The 18,560-nt window shown below is 44.2% G+C and overlaps 1 protein-coding gene across 1 annotated transcript in view; it reads right to left on the reverse strand.

Moving 5' to 3' along the window:
- Nucleotides 1-700: 700 nt before the first annotated feature.
- LIN7C (lin-7 cell polarity scaffold C) overlaps nucleotides 701-18,560 on the reverse strand; it is a 58,380-nt gene continuing 40,520 nt past the window's right edge. The window contains exons 4-5 of the mRNA XM_088470472.1: nucleotides 10,962-11,171; nucleotides 701-1,725 (exon numbers count right to left, since the gene is read on the reverse strand). Of these exons, the coding sequence (XP_088326598.1) occupies nucleotides 1,570-1,725; nucleotides 10,962-11,171 (366 nt within the window). The 3' untranslated portion in view covers nucleotides 701-1,569. The remainder of the gene's footprint in view (nucleotides 1,726-10,961; nucleotides 11,172-18,560) is intronic.

Genomic DNA, 18,560 nt, shown 5'->3' on the forward strand with positions numbered 1-18,560 from the left:
GAGCGCTCGCAAGCGGGTCGATGGTGCCCTAATGCGCATGACGGAGGGAGCTCCGTCGTGCGCATGCGCGAGACCCGCATAGCGACAGCCAAGCTGTCGCTATGGGTCTCGCACCAACGGGGCATGCTGTCGCTGGTGAGTGACAGCACGCCCCCTTTGGGGGGCGCGTCGGGGGCGTGGCTGCCCAGACGGAGGCGTTCCCATGGGAACGCCTACCGTCTGGGTCCGGCCCCACTGACATCACTAGTGATGTCAGTGGGAGTGCTTTTGGCTCTGATAGAGCCAAAAGCACTCCTGGGCTTGCAGAAGCGAGACCCTACCGCAGGGTCTCGTCGCAAGCCCGATGGTCACGATGGTCTTTTGGCCGCTCGCATAAGCTGTGGGTGGTAACCCACAGCTATGCGAGCGGCCAGGAGGCCGCTCCATTTTTAGGTAGGAGGACCCTGATTCAGAGCGAGCGCTCTGGTCAGAGCGTCCGGCTCTGAATCAGGCCCTCTATTGGCATCTGTTCACTTTTTCCTAGAAATATAGTGTTTTTATAACCCATTTATAACGCTCATACGGCCAGACGTTTGCCAGTTCCTCTGCCCAGAGCCTCGCAGGGCAGCACTTTATGGGTTAAAGGGCGGAAACATTTGTACACGCCTGGAAAGGATACACAGCGTACATATATTTTTAGCATTCAATACTCATTAGAACATTCTTTGACAAATATTTTACTGATAGTTTCAACAAAAACAGCAAAGACTCCATTCTGGTTCATTTTCATGTACAAAACATTTAAAAATGATCAATGCCAAGTACCACTGAACAGGCAGGAACACAGCAACTGCTACCTATGAAAACATTACATTACAGTACAAGCCGGGTCTTAAAGGGCAACTCCAGCCAAAACTATATTTTTACCCAGCATTCCACTTTTACAAATAGTTGAGCTGTTGGTGAGACGTACCATGAGCCAGCTTCAATTTGCCAACACCCCCGATGCTGGCAACTGGTAGAAATGGGCATTTAAACATCGCTCTGGTTGTTCCTATTATGGCTGCTGACTGGAGGTGGGAAAATGTTGGGTAAAAATTGAATGTTAGCTGCAACTACCCTTTAATCTAGGAATGGCGCTTTACAAATCCACCAACACAGACCCCAAAATAAAGCTACGGTTCGAAATCTAGGTCTTACATCCTACACACAGTTTAAATAACAAGACTTAGAGCCAATTCCAAAGAAACTTAAATATGATGGGAATGCGGAATAAGAATTGAAGAAAAAATAAAACAGTTTACAAATGTATATCATTCTATATCATATTAAAAACATTGTTTTTGTTTTTATTTACTTTTATTTTTTTTGTTTTACTTCTTCCGAGATTAAAAAAAGAGGGTAATTAAAAACTGCCCTGTAAACGTTTGAACATTCCTGCGAGAAAGACCTGTGACGGTATTGGATTCTCAGCTGTGTACGTCAATCTGGAAAGAGCATTGTATTGGTAGTTCACAGGGGAACTTCATTTATTCTACGATAAAACTGAAAGTTTGTGTCTTGTGTGCACAACGCCCCCCCCCCACCACTTTAGTTCTGCTGCCTGCGTTTCGCCGATCTCATCTTTTCAAAGCGGGATTCCATTTCTTCCAGAACTCGCGGAGTGTATCGGACCACCAGCTTCACCTTCCCCTGCGCAGCTTTCAGTAGTTCAACCGCCTTCTCGTGATGCTCCCCCTCCACGCTCTGCACAGGAAACAGTATGACATGCAGGTATAATTTAGTGTCGTGTGATTAACAACTGTACTTTCTAAATCTTCATAGGTCATAGAGGACAGATGAAAACCCCAACAACAAAAACACACAGTTGCCTTTCGATGATGATGCTCCAGTCTGTATCTACAGGACGACCCCACTCATAAAATGTGGCTTCATTAAAATCATTACACTATGTCAGGGGTGCACAATCCTGTGAGCTGCAAGAGCCACGTTCCATGCCCCTGACCATTTATACCCCTTTAACACCAAAGTCCTGAGTCTGACCCGGGATTTGGAACACGTTTCCAACCGGATCAGACCAGTTTCCCACACTGCGGCGCCAACCCGGGTTATGCACGGGTCGGCAACGTTCACACCGGACCCGTGTCTGCCGGCGTTGCAGTGGACGCTTGGAGATGATGTAATCTCCAAGCGCCACTGAAGCAGGCCAATCAGCTAGCATGTGGCACGACCCGGGTCATCGTGACTCCGATTGCGCCGTTAACACTGCAGGGTGACACGGGAACGACCAGTGCCCAACCCTGCAAGCTAGCAGAGTTGGATTGATCCATTCACACTGACAAAAATCCCAGGTTGAAGCCTGTTCACGAGCAAAAACCAGTGATTTTAATGACAGTGTAAAAGGGGTATCAGTAACCAGATCAGCAATACTGGGGAAATGTAGAAATGCTGTCCACTTGGCTCTTAAGTCTTAGATTTCCTATTATACCTAACCCACCTATAAGGTAACCGTTATGTTGCACAATCCACCTGAAAAGTAATACTGAGGAAAGGTTTGAGGACATAAGGGAGGCACAAACGGCCACCTTTACCTCAGCATACAACACAGCTGAGCTCCTTAAGAATATCAGAGGCAAGATGCAAAACTAGAATATTATTATATCCAATTGTGAATGTGCAATCAGCCTGTTTAAAAAGGAGATGCATACAAGAGAATTATAATAGACAATAAGGGGTAAATTTACTAAGATGGGAGTTCTATTTAAGAAGTGATGTTGCCCATAGCAACCAATCAGAAAAGTTATCTTCTAGAACAGCGGTTTTCAACCGGTGTGCCGCGGTACACTAGTGTGCCGTGGGCAGTTGTGAAGTGTGCCGCGGCGACTGTCAGAGCCACCAGGCACATTATACATTAATGTATGGTCCGGGCTGCCGCTGTGCTCCTCTGGGAGGCTCAGATGCGCCCGGGCCGTCACCACCCTAGACGCGGCGGCGTGACATCACAATTCACGCACGCCACATTGCCTCCAAGAAAGCCCACGCTAGTGAACGAGCCGGCGATTCCTGCCCGCGCTTTTGACAGAGCTATCGCTTCTGCCCACCCCAGTGACTGAGTACGCGCTTCCTTCCCGCCCCGCGACAGTGACAGAGCCAGATCTTCCAGCCCGGGGGCAGGGTGAGCCAATCTGCTTTTTTTTAAGTTGGGGAGCAATGTGGTTTTTTTTCTCTGTGGGGGCCAATGTGATTGTTCTATTTCTGCAGAGGGCCAATGTGATTGTTCTATTTCTGCAGGGGGCCAATGTGATTGTTCTATTTCTGCAGGGGGCCAATGTGATTGCTTTATTTCTGTGGGGGCTAATGTGATTGCTTTATTTCTGTGGGGGCCAATGTGATTGCTTTATTTCTGTGGGGGCCAATGTGATTGCTTTATTTCTGTGGGGGCCAATGTGATTGCTTTATTTCTGTGGAGGCCAATGTGACTGCTTTATTTTTAATTTTGTGGGGGCACAAAAATGTGATTCTTTTATTCCTGTGGTTGCCAATGTAGTGCGTTTTATTCCTGCGGTTGCCAATGTAGTGCGTTTTATTCCTGTGGTTGCCAATGTAGTGCGTTTTATTCCTGCGGGGGCCAATGTAGTGCGTTTTATTCCTGCGGTTGCCAATGTAGTGTGTTTTTTCATAGGTCGCGCACGCCAAATCGCCGGATGGTGTGCCTTGGCAATTTTGAAATGTTGTGTAGTGTGCCTTGATTTAAAAAAGGTTGAAAATCACTGTTCTAGAAGGTGATAAATAAATGAGAAGTAGAATCTGATTGGTTGCTATGGGCAAACCAGCTGTGGAGCTCCAAATTCTTTGGAAACTGATTGGCTTTATGTTTTGCAAACAGAAATTCTGGGACTTGTAGAACCTTGAGACTTTGCAACTCTTACTTTCAGAATCGCTTAGAGAATAGTGTGTGTGTATATGTACAGGATCGGAAGTAGTCCTGCAGGCCATGTCACTGGCATGACTGACTCTCCTATCCGGGATTCCTCCGGAGGATCCTGCATTGCTACGCCTACTGCTGCCGCTGCTGCTGTTGCTGCTGCTGGGAGTCGTTCATCATCCCAGAGAGGAAGTAGGAACACCACTACTTTTACTAAACAATTGACCCTCCAACAGTCCTTAGCGAGGAGGATGAAGTACGACAGCAGTCATCCTGAAGCAAAACGTATAACTGAGGCCTTGACTGCTATGTTGGTGTTAGACGTGCGTCTGGTATCCGCCATTAGTGCAGTGGGATTTAGACAATTGATGGAGGTAGTGTGTCCCCGGTTCCAAATCCCGTCTAGATTCCACTTCTCTAGGCAGGCGATACCGAGACTGTACAGAAACGTCAGAAAAAGTGTCCTCAGTGTCCTGAAAAATGCCGTTGTACACAATGTCCACTTAACCACGGACATGTGGACAAGTGGAACAGGGCAGACTAAGGACTATATGACTGTGACAGCCCACTGGGTAGATTTATCACCTTACGCAGCAACAGCAGCAGCGTCACCAGTAGCAGCATCTCAGAAACGCCAGCTCGTTACAAGGCAGGCTACGCTGTGTATCACCGGTTTCAGTAAGAGGCACACCGCCGACAACCTCTTAGAGAAACTGAGGGAAATCATCGCCCAGTGGCTTACCCCACTTAGACTCTCCTGGGGATTTGTGATATCTGACAACGCCACCAATATTGTGCGGGCATTACATCTGGGCAAATTCCAGCACGTCCCATGTTTTGCTCACACAATAAACTTGGTGGTGCAGAATTTTCTGAAAAGCGACAGGGGCGTGCAGGAGACGCTTTGGGTGGCCCGAAAAATTTCTGGCCACTTTCGCCATTCAGCGACTGCGTGCCGAAGACTGGAGCGCCAGCAAACACTCTTGAACCCGCCCCGCCATCACCTGAAGCAAGAGGTTGTGACGCGGTGGAACTCAACCCTCTATATGCTTCAGAGGATGGAGGAACAGCAAAAGGCCATACAAGCCTATACATCCACCTATGACATAGGCAAAGGAGGGGGTATGCACCTGACTCAAGCGCAGTGGAGAATGATTTCCGTGTTGTGCAAGGTTCTCCAGCCCTTCGAACTTGCCACACGTGAAGTCAGTTCAGACACTGCCAGCTTGAGTCAGGTCATTCCCCTCATCAGGCTTTTGCAGAAGCAGCTGGAGAAAGTGAAGGAGGAGCTAAGACGGAGCGATTCCGCTCGGCATGTGGGACTTGTGGATGAAGCCCTTCATTCGCTTTGCCAGGATTCCAGGGTGGTCAATCTGTTGAAATCAGACCACTACATTTTGGCCACCGTGCTCGATCCTAGGTTTAAAGCCTATGTGGTGTCTCTCTTTCCGGCCGACACAAGCCTGCAGAGGTGCAAAGACCTGCTGGTGAACACACTGTCAGCTGAAGCGGAACGTGACACGTCAACGGCTCCTTCTTCATTTTCTCCCGCAACTGGGGCTGCCAGGAAAAAACTTAGGTATCCTAAGCAACCCGCTGGCGGTGATGCAGGGCAGGCAGGACCAAGTTTGGACATCTGGTCCGGATTGAAGGACCTGGCAACAATTTCTGACATGTCTACTGTCACTGCATATGATACTGTCACCATTGACAGAATGGTGGAGGATTACATCGGTGACAGCATCCAAGTAGGCATGTCAGACAGTCCATACCTGTACTGGCAGGAAAAAGAGGCAATTTGGAGGCCCCTGTACAAACTGGCTCTATTTTACCTGAGTTGCCCCCCCTCCAGTGTGTACTCCGAAAGAGTGTTTAGTGCAGCCGGGAACCTTGTCAGCGAAAGGCGTAGGAGGTTGCTTCCACAGAATGTGGAGAAGATGATGTTCATCAAAATGAATTATCAGCTCTTCCAGGGAGACCAGCCTCCAGAAGGTACAGAGGGACCTGTGGTGCTGGATTCAAGTGGGGACGAGTTAATACTTTGTGAGGATGAGGATGTACACACTGAAGAGGGTGAGGAATCGGTGGATGAGGAGGATGAGGATGACATCTTGCCTCCGTAGAGCCAGTTTGTGCAGGGACACATTAATTGCCAGCTTGTTTTGTGGGGGCCCAAACGAACCAATCATTTCAGCCACAGTTGTGTGGCAGACCCTGGCGCTGAAATGATTGATTTGTTAAAGTGTGCATGTCCTGTTTATACAACATAAGGGTGGGTGGGAGGGCCCAAGGACAATTCCATCTTGCACTTCTTTTTTTTCTTTGCATTATGTAAAGTTTGGGGCCTAGTTTTTCTAACTGCCATCCTGTCTGCCACTGCAGTGTCACTCCTAGATGGGTCACGTGTTTGTGCCGCCCACTCGTGTCGCTTAGCATAGTCATCCAGCTACCTCGGTGCAACCTTTTGGACATAAAAACACTATTGTGAGGTGTGAGGTGTTCAGAATAGACTGGAAATGAGTGGAAATTAAGGTTATTGAGGTTAATAATAGCATAGGAGCAGAAAAACCTACAAATTCTGTGATTTTAGCTGTTTTTATGCTTTTTTAAAAAAAAATACAGATCCAAAACACAAAACCCAGAACCCAAAACACGGAAGGGTGGTTTTGGCAAAACCAATCCAGATCCAAAACACGAAGAAAGATCCAGATCCAAAACCAAAACACGAAAAGTGGCCGATGCACACCCCTACAATGGACACACTTTAATTGTATACAAATGATCTCCGATGGACTATGTAACATCAGGAGGCAACTGATTGCACTAGAGATTATTTAGGTGAACAGGAGTTAATACTTTAATTGTCAGTTTTATTTTAATTTGTAAATAAAGAAAAAGTATCCCATGATAGAAGATAGTATTCATATTTTGCATTTTACTATCAATATCTACTGTGTAACTATTGGGTTTCATGTTAAAAACAAACTGTACCATAAATAATTGTGAACATTAGAAGTCACCTGGCTTATAGCCTCGTGCTTTTATGTGGTCATGGAACCATCAGTGACTTCTAATAGCAGAAGCCACATTATCACTTATATAATTTGTGAGACATGGGCGTCTAAACGAACAGGACACATTTGGCCAATTTGGTTGATTTAAGTTTATGACATGGTGAACAAGCCTCACAGCAGGCGAAACGCGCATCCAGCTTATGGCTGTGGTCAGGTAGTTGCACACGCCGACCGCCCTCCCCACCCCTGGTATTCATGCTGGTAACTGTATAACTTCATTCGGACCGCCGTGTCCGATAGAATATGTGTTTTATACACAAATGACAATGACTCTCGTCTAATGTATGTGGAACGCTGTATTTGCTGGTAATCACATTATCTTTATTATTATCAGACCTCCGTGTCAGAGTATATTTTCGCCACATGAGAACTTTTTATACTGACCAGCACTATGAGTAAACAGAACATTGGATTGGAATGTGTGTTCTTAGGACTAATTTATGACTTGGAATCCCTATAAACAGCGTGACATATTGAATAAATTATAAGCCATGTTTACCGTATCGTGATTGCATTATGTATCTATCCCATTCCTAGCTTAACATTGAATATGCGGGCGTACCATGGTTTGAATATGGGAAATATATATTGCATACATTTGCATTTTTGGTGGTAATACATATACAACTTCTAACAATTGTTTCACTGACCAGCTGATTTAACGTAGGTCTGTTGCTTGGGATGCAGTCGGCATCCCGGCGTGCGGGTTGCCGACGGTCTGAATACCGGCACCGAAATCCCGACAGGTCGGGTTCCCGGCACCAGTATGCCGACCGCCAACATCCCGAAGGTCAGTACCGAGGTGTTAGGGGGAGGTTAGGGTGCGGGGTTAGGCACTAGGGCAGGGATGGGGAACCTCAGGCCTGGGGGCCGTATAAGATGTGCCGAGTCATTTGGTTTGGCCACCTGAGCAATTTTCTGCTAGCCTCATCTAGCTAGCAGGGTTCCTAGAATGGCACCCTGAAGCCAGAATCTATGCAGCAGTGCCGTCTGGAGCGTCCTTAGGAGGCTAATGATGGTCACACAGCTGCCCTTACAGCTCCCCGAAGCATCCTCAGGATGCTCCGGGCATTTCTGTTATCACCGGCGATTGTGACCCCGCCCCTGGTTGAAGTCACACAGAGGGGACGTGGCCATCCACGGGGCCTGCAAATAATGTTATATATATCAAAATGGCCCTCGGCAGAAAAAAGGTTCCCCACCTCTGCACTAGGGAGAGGGTTAGGCACAGGGGGGGGGGTGTTAGGTTTAGGCACTAGGTGGGAGGTTAGGTTTAGGCACCGGGGAGGGGGAGTTTAGGTTTCGGCATTGGCAAGGGTTAGGGGTCAGAAAAACACTTAGGGGTCTATTTACTAAGCAGTGTTAGGAGACAGAGTGAAAAGTGATGTCTGTGATAAGGTGCCAGCCAATCAGCTCCCAACTGTCATCTCAAAGGCTGTGTTTGAAAAATGACAGTTGGGAGCTGATTGGCTGGCACCTTATCACTTTCTTATCACTTTTCACTCTGTCTCCTAACACTGCTTAGTACATAGACCCCTAAATGTCTTCCCTTTAGGTGTCGGGATTCTGGCTGTCGGGGTGCCGCTGTCGGTATTCTGACCAGCAGCATCCCGACTGCTGGGATTTCATACCCAACCCTGTTGCCCTATATGGTCACCTGTGAGAAATATTAGGGATTGATGTAACCAATAATCATCTGTTTTTTAGTTTGACAACTCTAACAGTCTGCTAATAGGATATCAGGTTGATGTTAACAATTAGTCGCCTTATACAATTCTAAATAGACCCACTTATATTAGTAGTCAGGTTACCACATACTTACCTGAACCTACTTGATCCAAGATATTTATCCGAGTTATGACTAAATGTATGTACATAGGCTCATAATGGGGTTTGTTTCAGAGTGACTGGGATAGACATAACTATGAAGGAGTAATCAGTCACACTATCCAGTTCTCTATTATTGCTCTGAAGATTTTGGCCTCTTCTTTAGGCTCCTCCTTGGACACATCTGATGTACACACTAGATAGAGAGTCCACAAAGGTAGGAATCATACTACACATTGTTTTAGTGATTCTATGGACTCAAACTTTCTAGAGATACATAATTTTAACTGACTTTAAAACGTTACATTTTAATTCATACAATATAACATAAAAGAGAGTCGTCTTCTCTCTCCATTATATGTGCATATTATTTGGCTCTAGGGAGCATCACCAACGTGAGTGAATAGAACCCTGCAATAGGTCTATATGTATACCTGTATGTTGGTTAATGCAATGTGATTATCATACAATCTCTCTCTGTGCGGATCCCTCTCCCCATTTTCCTTTACATGAGTCTGAAAATGACGGGTGTGCAGGTCTGAATCGATCCACCAAAACCATGACAAGGAGTGGGGAATACAATCCTGCTGCTCCCAATGTCGGCTTACTATAGGAAACTTTGTGATCTTCACTGATGAGGATGAATAAGCAAGGCCAGAACGTGGTCTAATTTCCACAGCCACACACTAGGGGGTATATTTACTAAAGTGCGGGTTATTAGAAGTGGAGATGTTACCCATAGCAACCAGATTCTAGCTATTATCTTCTAGAAGGTGCTAGATAAATGATAGGACTGCTTTGCTGACTTGTGTCATCCTTCTTCCCCCAGAATTTCCAGTAATATTGTTTTATATAGTCTCTCTGCTTCTGGCTTCAGGGCTTGCAAACTTGCTGGCTGTTTGTTTCTCTCTGTAACTGGCATAGCAGACTGAGTTCTGGGTGCAGACGGCCTCTCTAAGTAGTTCTGCTGACCACACTATGGACGCACCTAATCAACCACTCGTCTGTCTCTTCTCCTCCTTTCCTCCTGTGGTTTTGCCTCCAAATCAATGATATATGGTGGTCACTGATGTCGCATCCTGTCCTCTTACAGCTTGAGTTTGCTGCTAATTATAATTTTAAGCATATAAGGCTGTGTTGAATTTCCCCCTACTGCCAGGAACTGTGCCCACCATGTTACTCAACTTTCTGAACAAGGTCCTACTACCCTGCTAGGTCCTCAGTTCATGGGTTAGTCATCTGTTATTACATAATGCAATATACAAACTAAAATCAAGGTGCTCTTCTGAATGATAACTATTAAAAAGAAAAATGTTGATGATCGGCAGACTTCGGGTACGACTACAACAATTCCATGCTGGTCTAACCAGGATATTGTTTTTGATCCTCCGGAGTAGATATTTACTAAAGCCTGGGTTTTTAGTAGACCAATCAGATTCTAGTTATCATCTTCTAGAAGGTGCTAGATAAATGATAAGTAGACTCTGATTGGTTGCTATGGGCAACAACTCCACTTCTAAAAACCCGTACTTTAGCAAATATACCCCAAGGACTTTAGCCAGAGACCACTTAAACTTCCACTAAACATAGGTTGTTCAAGAAAAGGATGCTGAAGCAGACATTGAGAGAACATACAAACTCCACACAGATAACACCCTGGTGGGATTTGATGCCAAGGCCCCAGTGTTGCACAAAATAAATGCTAACCACTGGGCTATCATGTCCCACACAATTTCCTATTTAACCAGATGTGTGTGGCCATAGTGGAAACTGATTTAGTCACTAACCTGTTCCTGCAGCAGGATTTATTATAGTTTGAGTGGCAGCCTGGCTTTTTGTCCACCAACAACATGATCTTTAATAACTTACAGGAGATCTCCACTTACTATTTTTTTTTTTTATTTATAAACTAATAATATCCTCATCTAACTAGAGGCACTATGGGTGATCCATGCCTGGACAATCCGTGGAGATGCTCACCCCAGCAGCACAGCAGCCTATATGTCTCACAGGTACACATTATTATATAATTCAATCATGTCCCTGAACCCCTGCTGACTCCTTTACACTCCCAAAGAACAGATAGAAGTTCGGGCTATTGCAGAACTGTCCCATTTTATATAGAAGAACAAAGTGAGAGCCAGTAGCTTCCTTACCACACCATTCACAGACAGCAGCTGGTCTCCACGCTTCAGTCCTCCGTGCCTGTCCGCTATGCCACCTGGGATAATGCGAGAAATATAGATGGGAGAGTTTTGTTCTTTCCCACCCATTATGTTGAAGCCGAGTCCTTCTTCTGTTTTGGGGAGTTCAACAACCCTGGGGTGGGAATGGCCTTCGCTTGCAGCAAAAGCAGCCACTGTGGCCTGCAAGAAAAAAAAAAAGAGTCAGACGGGACTCATGGTTAAAAGGTTTGTAACTTATTGGGGCTGAAAACAACATGGCAGTCTATGAGGGATGAGGAACGAATGGGGCCTAAATATATGACGCATTCTGTTGCTGACAGCAAACCAATGGCTGCCCTTCTCGGAATTAAATCTGCTGCGGTTTTCAGTTGCCACAGAATTTCCAAATTGTGCTAAATCCTGCAAGTGCATTGGGTCCTCTAATAATGGACCTTTCCCACCTAACAAGAGGACCTTTTATATTGGTAAACGTTCATCACGTAAGTTGATTAAGGTTCGCAAGCAACTGGACATGTGACTAGCAGACACACACCTGGGCGACTCGCCCACCAACCCAGGGATCTGCAGACCGAGCGGCCGATTGGCAAGCCAATAAACACTTACCAATCTGTTGGCTCGATGTGTCTGTGCTGACATCACAACTGGGCGGGCATTTAAAATTTGCCCACTCAGTTGAAATGTTAGTGTTGGTGGGTCCCTGCAGCAAGTGTAACACAGCAAGATGTGGCGATATATCTGCACAATATATCGGCATCGGCTGTGCTGCAGGGCCTGTGCAAGGATTCTTGGCACCCTAGTCAAAACATCAGCTTGCCCCCCCCTCAATACTTCCTTTCCAGTTCCTCAGATGAAAGTGTGTAGTTGGTGTCTTAGAAATTCCACAGCCACGTCTGCATTAAGTACAACAAGGATACCTCTCTCAGAGAACTTAATTTTGTGACAGGCAAACTCAGGGGCGCCCTCCCAGATCCCGGCGTCCTAATGGGAGAGCCGGCCCTGGATATGAGATGTCTGAACGACGCTGTTCACAGACATATCGTCTGTACACACCAGACGATGCACTATGTGATATGACGCACGTTGGCTGATTTAACGACATATCGCATAGTATATAACCAGCTTATGGCCTAACACCTAAAGTGGACCCATTTCTACTGTATTAATCCATTATGCATTGCTTTATGATCCTATAGCAGGATGTTCTGGCTTATCCTCTACCCTTATAGATAATCCCATACTTAATACCATATGATAGTAAGGAATTTCATTTGTACTCTGCGTTACCATATACAGAAGTAAAAACGTTTATATTAAGTAATCCACTCCATAAATATCCTTAACTGTACTGAAGAAAACTGTAGTAGGGATTTAATTGAGAGCCACGATTTATGGATTACTGCAATAACGCCACTTTTTTACCCCGGGTTTTCTGCTGCACCGCTGACAGTCCCTACACTGAAGTCCCAGTTGTTTAACCCTTACACTGACAAGTCTGTTTCTCATAGTTTTGTGCTAGTGTCAGTTTTGCTAGGAATAACTTTTTATTTTACTCTACAAAAAAACAAAAAAAACAAAAATAGTATTAAAATGTTTTAATTTTTCAGGACAGACTTCAATCACCTAAATGTAAGAATTAAACTCTCACGCTCTCTTCATACAGCCATGCGTTAGATGCCAGTTTTTCTACCTGTAGGTCCCAATTTGCTTCCATCAAAAATGCCATTAACTTATTTATTAACGTTTACTTATATAGCAGAAGCCTATTCAGTTGCACTTTATAATTGGGTACAAAACAGTAATAAATCAAGACTGGGTGATAACAGACTTATAGGGGTATTCAATATGGGAGCGAAAACATTGTTTTTGCGTTAATATCGGAGGTATTACGTCATTATCGCAGGTTTTACTTTTACACCGTATTCAATTTCAAAGACTTATCATAGTTTTCAAAAGTCTTTGATCAAAAACGGGGATAACTTTTCACCATTGAATAGGTGTCGAAAAAAAGTGCAGAATTGGAGTTTAGGGGTGCAGGCTTAAAACAAAATAGCCTGCACCCCTGGGAATGACATTTAAAAAAGAACTGTGTCAAAAAAAAAGTGTAAAAAAAAAATTAGGGACACCCCAAAAAATTAATTTAAAAATTGGGGTGAAAAAAAAAAAAATTGGGAAAAAAATGTTTATGAATAGGGAAATAGGTTCAGGGCTATTCTGCAAGTATGCGGCAGGTGTATTGAAGAATAGAATTATAGCGGCAGGTGCACAAATGCAGAATTTTTAAAATCTTACTTTAGGGACATAAAAATATGCTAGGACCCATTTTCATGTACCCCAAATTTGATGGGACCACTTAACAAAACGAAAAAAATAACCTAAGTGCTCTTCTGCATCACTTCTTCAATGTCGGAAAAAAAAACACCTGCTGCGGCTATTTAAATCCCCGACTTTCAATTAAAGGCTAAAACGGGGGTACCCATAGTGATCCCCCATGTTTTTACAACTTTAGGGGGGTCTTACAATTTTTTTAAGGAAAAATTCGTAACTTTACGCAAATCCAACTTCGGAGTTTCCCGTTTTCGTTAATTTTATATTGAATACGGGGATAAGCGGGAGCGCGCCCGATACTTTAACGCAGGTAAAAACTCTGATATGAAACGTTAACTTCGACAGTGAAGTAAACATTTCATATTGAATACCCCTCAAAGAGGTAAGAGGGCCCTGCTCGCAAGCTCACAGTCTTTTGGGTTTAATTCAACCGACAGATACACCTTTTACTTCTGCTACATGTAACATTTACAGGGACACTGGATCTATGAGATGCAACTCTGCTTTGTTTGATGTGTGCGTTTTGGGTGTTAATAAAGTACATGGCAATAAAATAAATGACTTGTAAACATGGTGATTAATAAAGAAAAAAAATGCTAATGGAATGTTTAATACTTTTTTGGTATAACGTGTATTGACATGCAATACCACAGGCTCGCTTTCAGAGACACCCAAGCTTTAAATGTAAACACGTGGGATACTCTGGGAGAGATGATCAGAATAACACTACACAGCTTGGTGCCTCATTTATGCCTGGAAATAGCCATATATATGAGATTTCTTTTTCCACAAAGCTATGCAACTATTCAGAAACCATACGTGAACCCGATGCCTCCCAGCTCACTATAGCCCATAGGTGCTAATAAGCGCAGTGGGTGCAGATACCAGCAGAACTACGATGGTGACCTCCTATGTGTAGCCCGGGCACTGCAGTAGATTCTACTTTTATGGCATCGAGTAGGTTACATCCTGTAATAACGGTGATTAGAAAAAACAAAAACTACAGTGCCCATACAGGGCCATAGAGAGCTGGGCCCGAGGCCAATTATACTCAGGGGCGCGGCCTAATTACAGGAGGCGTGTCAGTGTGATCACTCCCCCCGTCACATGCAAATGAGCGGAGAGTGAGACTACTGCTGCAGCTCAGTGGCAGCAGTCTCCTTGGTCCTACTGCAGCCCTGCATGTGCTGGGCTGCTGACAGGTAAGGGAGAGGGGTGGCGGTGGCAGACCCGGGCCCCCCAACAATCGTGGGTTATTAGTTCCTGCTCCCCCTCCCCTCTCAAAGCCCCTGACTGCATATACTGTATAAACATGACAATGATTAGACAACTAATATTAAAATGACTCAGTGCAGTTTGTAATTATGGATTAGGGGGGAGAATTATTGAGCCTTTGAGAGAGAGATAAAGTTGTGTAGTTTCCCATAGCAACCAATCAGCTTCTAACTGTCATTTTATAGACTGTGCTTGTTGAATGATAGCTAGTAGCTGATAGGTTGCTATGGGCAAGCTTTGATACTTCTCCCCTTTAAAATACTATATCATCGGAAAGGAAAACTACCACATCCGAGAGGCTACATTTAGAATACACACACCCTTGGATTTCCATATAGCCAATCTGTAATGAATTCCTGTGATTATTGTGGTGTTCAAAGTGGTTTTTAAATACTTTCTCCTGCCAAGTACTAGGTGCTACAAGTGTAGCTGCACCCAGTATTGCAACACAATCTGCTGTTAGGCTAGAAACCAAAATAAATATTCTTGAATTGCAGGTCTCCCAAGGTTAGGACGCTCCTGCCTGCAGGAAAACTGATAATGCTATTGTGTAAGAAACAGAAATGTTTATTAAAGAGCAACGGAACTTAAAAACTAAAAACAGACCAATGTACAAGTATCAGGACTGGGGCCCGTATTCAATTAGCCGCGATAATTTCGCCGCCGTCAGCGGAATCTACTTTCCCCCTACATCGCGTGTTTTGGACGCGGAAACTTATCGGACGCGCCCCCGCTATTCGCCCTATTCAATTCCAAAGGACGCGAAAACGGCAAGCCGCGATGTCGGACCAGGCAGAAAGTGCTGTCAGAAATGGGGAAATCAGCCTGAACCCCCCAAAAGATGCACTAACATTGGGGATCACTATAGATGCCCCCGATTAGCCTTAATGAAGGTATTTGGTGTACTTCAGTTGTGACAATTGGTGCCAATTAGCGCATTCACACAAGTGGTGAGGAATAGCATTAAGCAGTATTTTGAGAAGAAAATAACTACTCCCAGCAAATTTGGGGTACATGAAAATGGGTGCTAGCATATTTTTAAGTTGCTAAAGTGAAGTTTTAAATTACAATAAAACAACTGCCGCTAGCACCTGCAATTAAAAAAACGCCTACCCCATACTTGGGGACCCCCCAGAAGTCTATTTTGCTAGTTTTTAAGATTGTCCCCCAACTTTGCACTTTTCTGCCCCCAAATTGAAAGTACTGTTTTGGGATGTTCTAAAGTCATTTTTTTTTTTTTTGACACAGCTTATCTTTGGGGGACTGTCCCAAGAGTGCAGGGGGGTTTCCCGAAGTCTGCACCCCAAAACTGCAATTCTGCACTTTTTTCCGCCTGCTGTATTGCGTAAGCGAAAAGTCTTTGCAATTGAATACGGCGATACTTTTCCACCTGGCGAAATCACGTCATCCGCGATACTTTTCCGTAGATTCGGACTTTTCGCCGCTAATTGAATACGGCCCGAAATGTTTGGGTGACACCTATCAGACTCCAGCGGTAATATTTACTAAACGGTGGCTTGTGCCTGCAGGTTTTAAAAAGCAATACTATTAAGTGTAAAACACATTGGGTTTTGCACTAATTTGTGCTGCTGATAATTGTCAGCGGAGAAAAGCCGTCATACAGTAAATAGACCCCCTACTCTATAATCGTACAGAAGGAAAACTACCAGCAAGGTAAACTAGCAGACAGAGGACAATCATTTTCAGCTGTTACATAGAACATAGCATCTACTATATAAGGATCTTGGGAAGTTTTAGATGTACACATTTGTAAATGTCAAATGATCCTTTTCTAATTTAGATCAACTCATCTTAAAGGTTTAGTGCTTTTTTAATAATTACAGCCTTAAAATGATATGCCAATCAGTAAAATAATAAAACAGAAACATACTGCCATCCAGTGGTGAATTACCAATAGTACAGCTGTTTTTCTTGTCCTTTTACTACGGTTTTATAACATCAGTTGTTAAACTTGTGATGCTTGTGGTGCAGTGGCTACTAATGAGAAAATGTCACAACATCAGCGGAAGCAAGTTGTGCAATGCCCTATAATAGCTAGGCATTCCAACGTGTCAATTAAAATAACACAGAAATCTTAAACTGTGTGTATGTGGGGAATTGGTATGATTTACCGCCGGACCCATGCCCAGCAGTTAGAATCCCGACAGCGACATCCCGGCAGAGGAGGAAATCCCGATCGTCCTAAGGTAAGTACTAACTAACCTATTTTTACCCCCTAACCGTCCCTTAGGGGTGCCTAACCCTAACCTTCCCCCCCAATGCCTAATCCTAACCCCCCCTTCCTCGCCGCCTAACCTGGGATGTTGGGCGTCGGGCTCCGGGCGTCGGCATATCGATGCCTGTCTTTAGACCCTTATCTCCATATAACAGTCGGGAAGCCGGCTGTCGGGATTAGGCTTACCGTATGTGGCACCCTCCATATAGTAACTGTACTGCTAGCCCCATGAAGGGAAGAACTCCCTCTACCACTGTATTGTTACTGTTCCACACAAGAGCCTCAATGTGTTGGGGAGGGGTTGGAGGGATGACAGAGAAGAAGCTGGACCTCGAAATACATTAGCTCCATAAGAATCCACGCTTATTAGACACTAGGGAGGTCAAAGTTAAACACAAAACTGTTTATTTTAAATTGAATGAGTCAAATTTATATCCCCACTATTTAAAATGGTTTGTAGTCAAGTGTTTACTACAGGTTGAGTCTCCCATATCCAAATATTCCGAAATACGGAATAATTTTGGCATGACTCAAATAATGAAACCTTTGATTTTTGATGGTTCAATGTACACAAACTTTGTCTAAGGCACAAATTATTAAAAATATTGTATAAAATTACCTCCAGGCTGTGTATATGAAATATAAATGAAATTCATGTATGTACATAAACTTTGCTTGAACCACAAAATTATTGAAAATATTGTATAAAATGACCTGCAGGCTGTGCATAAGGTGTACATAACACATAAATGCATTCTGTGTGTATACTGGGGTCACATTCCTAAGATATCTCATTATAGTATGCACATATTCCAAAATACGGAATATTCCGTTATCCAAAATACCCCTGGTCCCAAGCATTTTGGATATGGGAGACTCAACCTGTATGATAATACTATCTATCTGTACACAATTAGCTTTAATCCACATTATTTAAACAAAAAACATTATACATGCTCTGCACTCACCAATTACACTCCAAACTGTATTTCATTTAAAACCAGGGAATGTTAGTTCCACATATAGCATATGTTTAAGCCAACCAACTGCAAACATACTGTATATACAGATGGGACCACATACATCTATCCTCCGGGTGCTACAAGTCGCGTTATACATAACGCGTGAGCACAGAGCGTCTTTTCGTGCGACTTTTGACCTTCAAATGCGTTTTATTCGCAAAGCGATGTGAATAGGATGCACAAGCAGTTCCTGATTATTAAAATGATATGCGTCCTACAGTACCTATATTCTGTGCGCGGCTGCAGTCATTCAGCAGGCGGAATGCTATGTTACAGTGTCAGTGGCTGTAACACTGTAACGTAGCATTTTGCATGCAGATACAGCCGCAGTCGCACACAGAATGCAGTCATGCCGCATATCATTTTAATCATCAGGAGCCGCGTGTGCCTCCAATTCGTATCGCTTTGCGAATAGGACAAATCTGAAGGGAAGAAGTTGCAAGAAAAGACAACACTACTGTGCCACTAGAAGGACTCTTTATAGAGCAAGGAGGCTAGATATATGTTTGACACATCTGTAGAGGTTTGTGGTCCTCATATGGATCTGCCATAGCCTGAGGACAGACACTGGCAACAAGTCCTTTCATAAACATTTGTCAGCGCGGAGTCGCATTGTACAGAATTGCAATAACCAGCAGCTACCTCCATAAAGATTATATATTCACTTTGGTCTTCCTATAAAGCCACTCTTGAAACGAGCTGCAACACAAT

Source organism: Taudactylus pleione, unplaced genomic scaffold, assembly GCF_031769625.1.
Source record: "Taudactylus pleione unplaced genomic scaffold, aTauple2 ptg000100l, whole genome shotgun sequence".
NCBI classification, from domain to species: domain Eukaryota; kingdom Metazoa; phylum Chordata; class Amphibia; order Anura; family Myobatrachidae; genus Taudactylus; species Taudactylus pleione.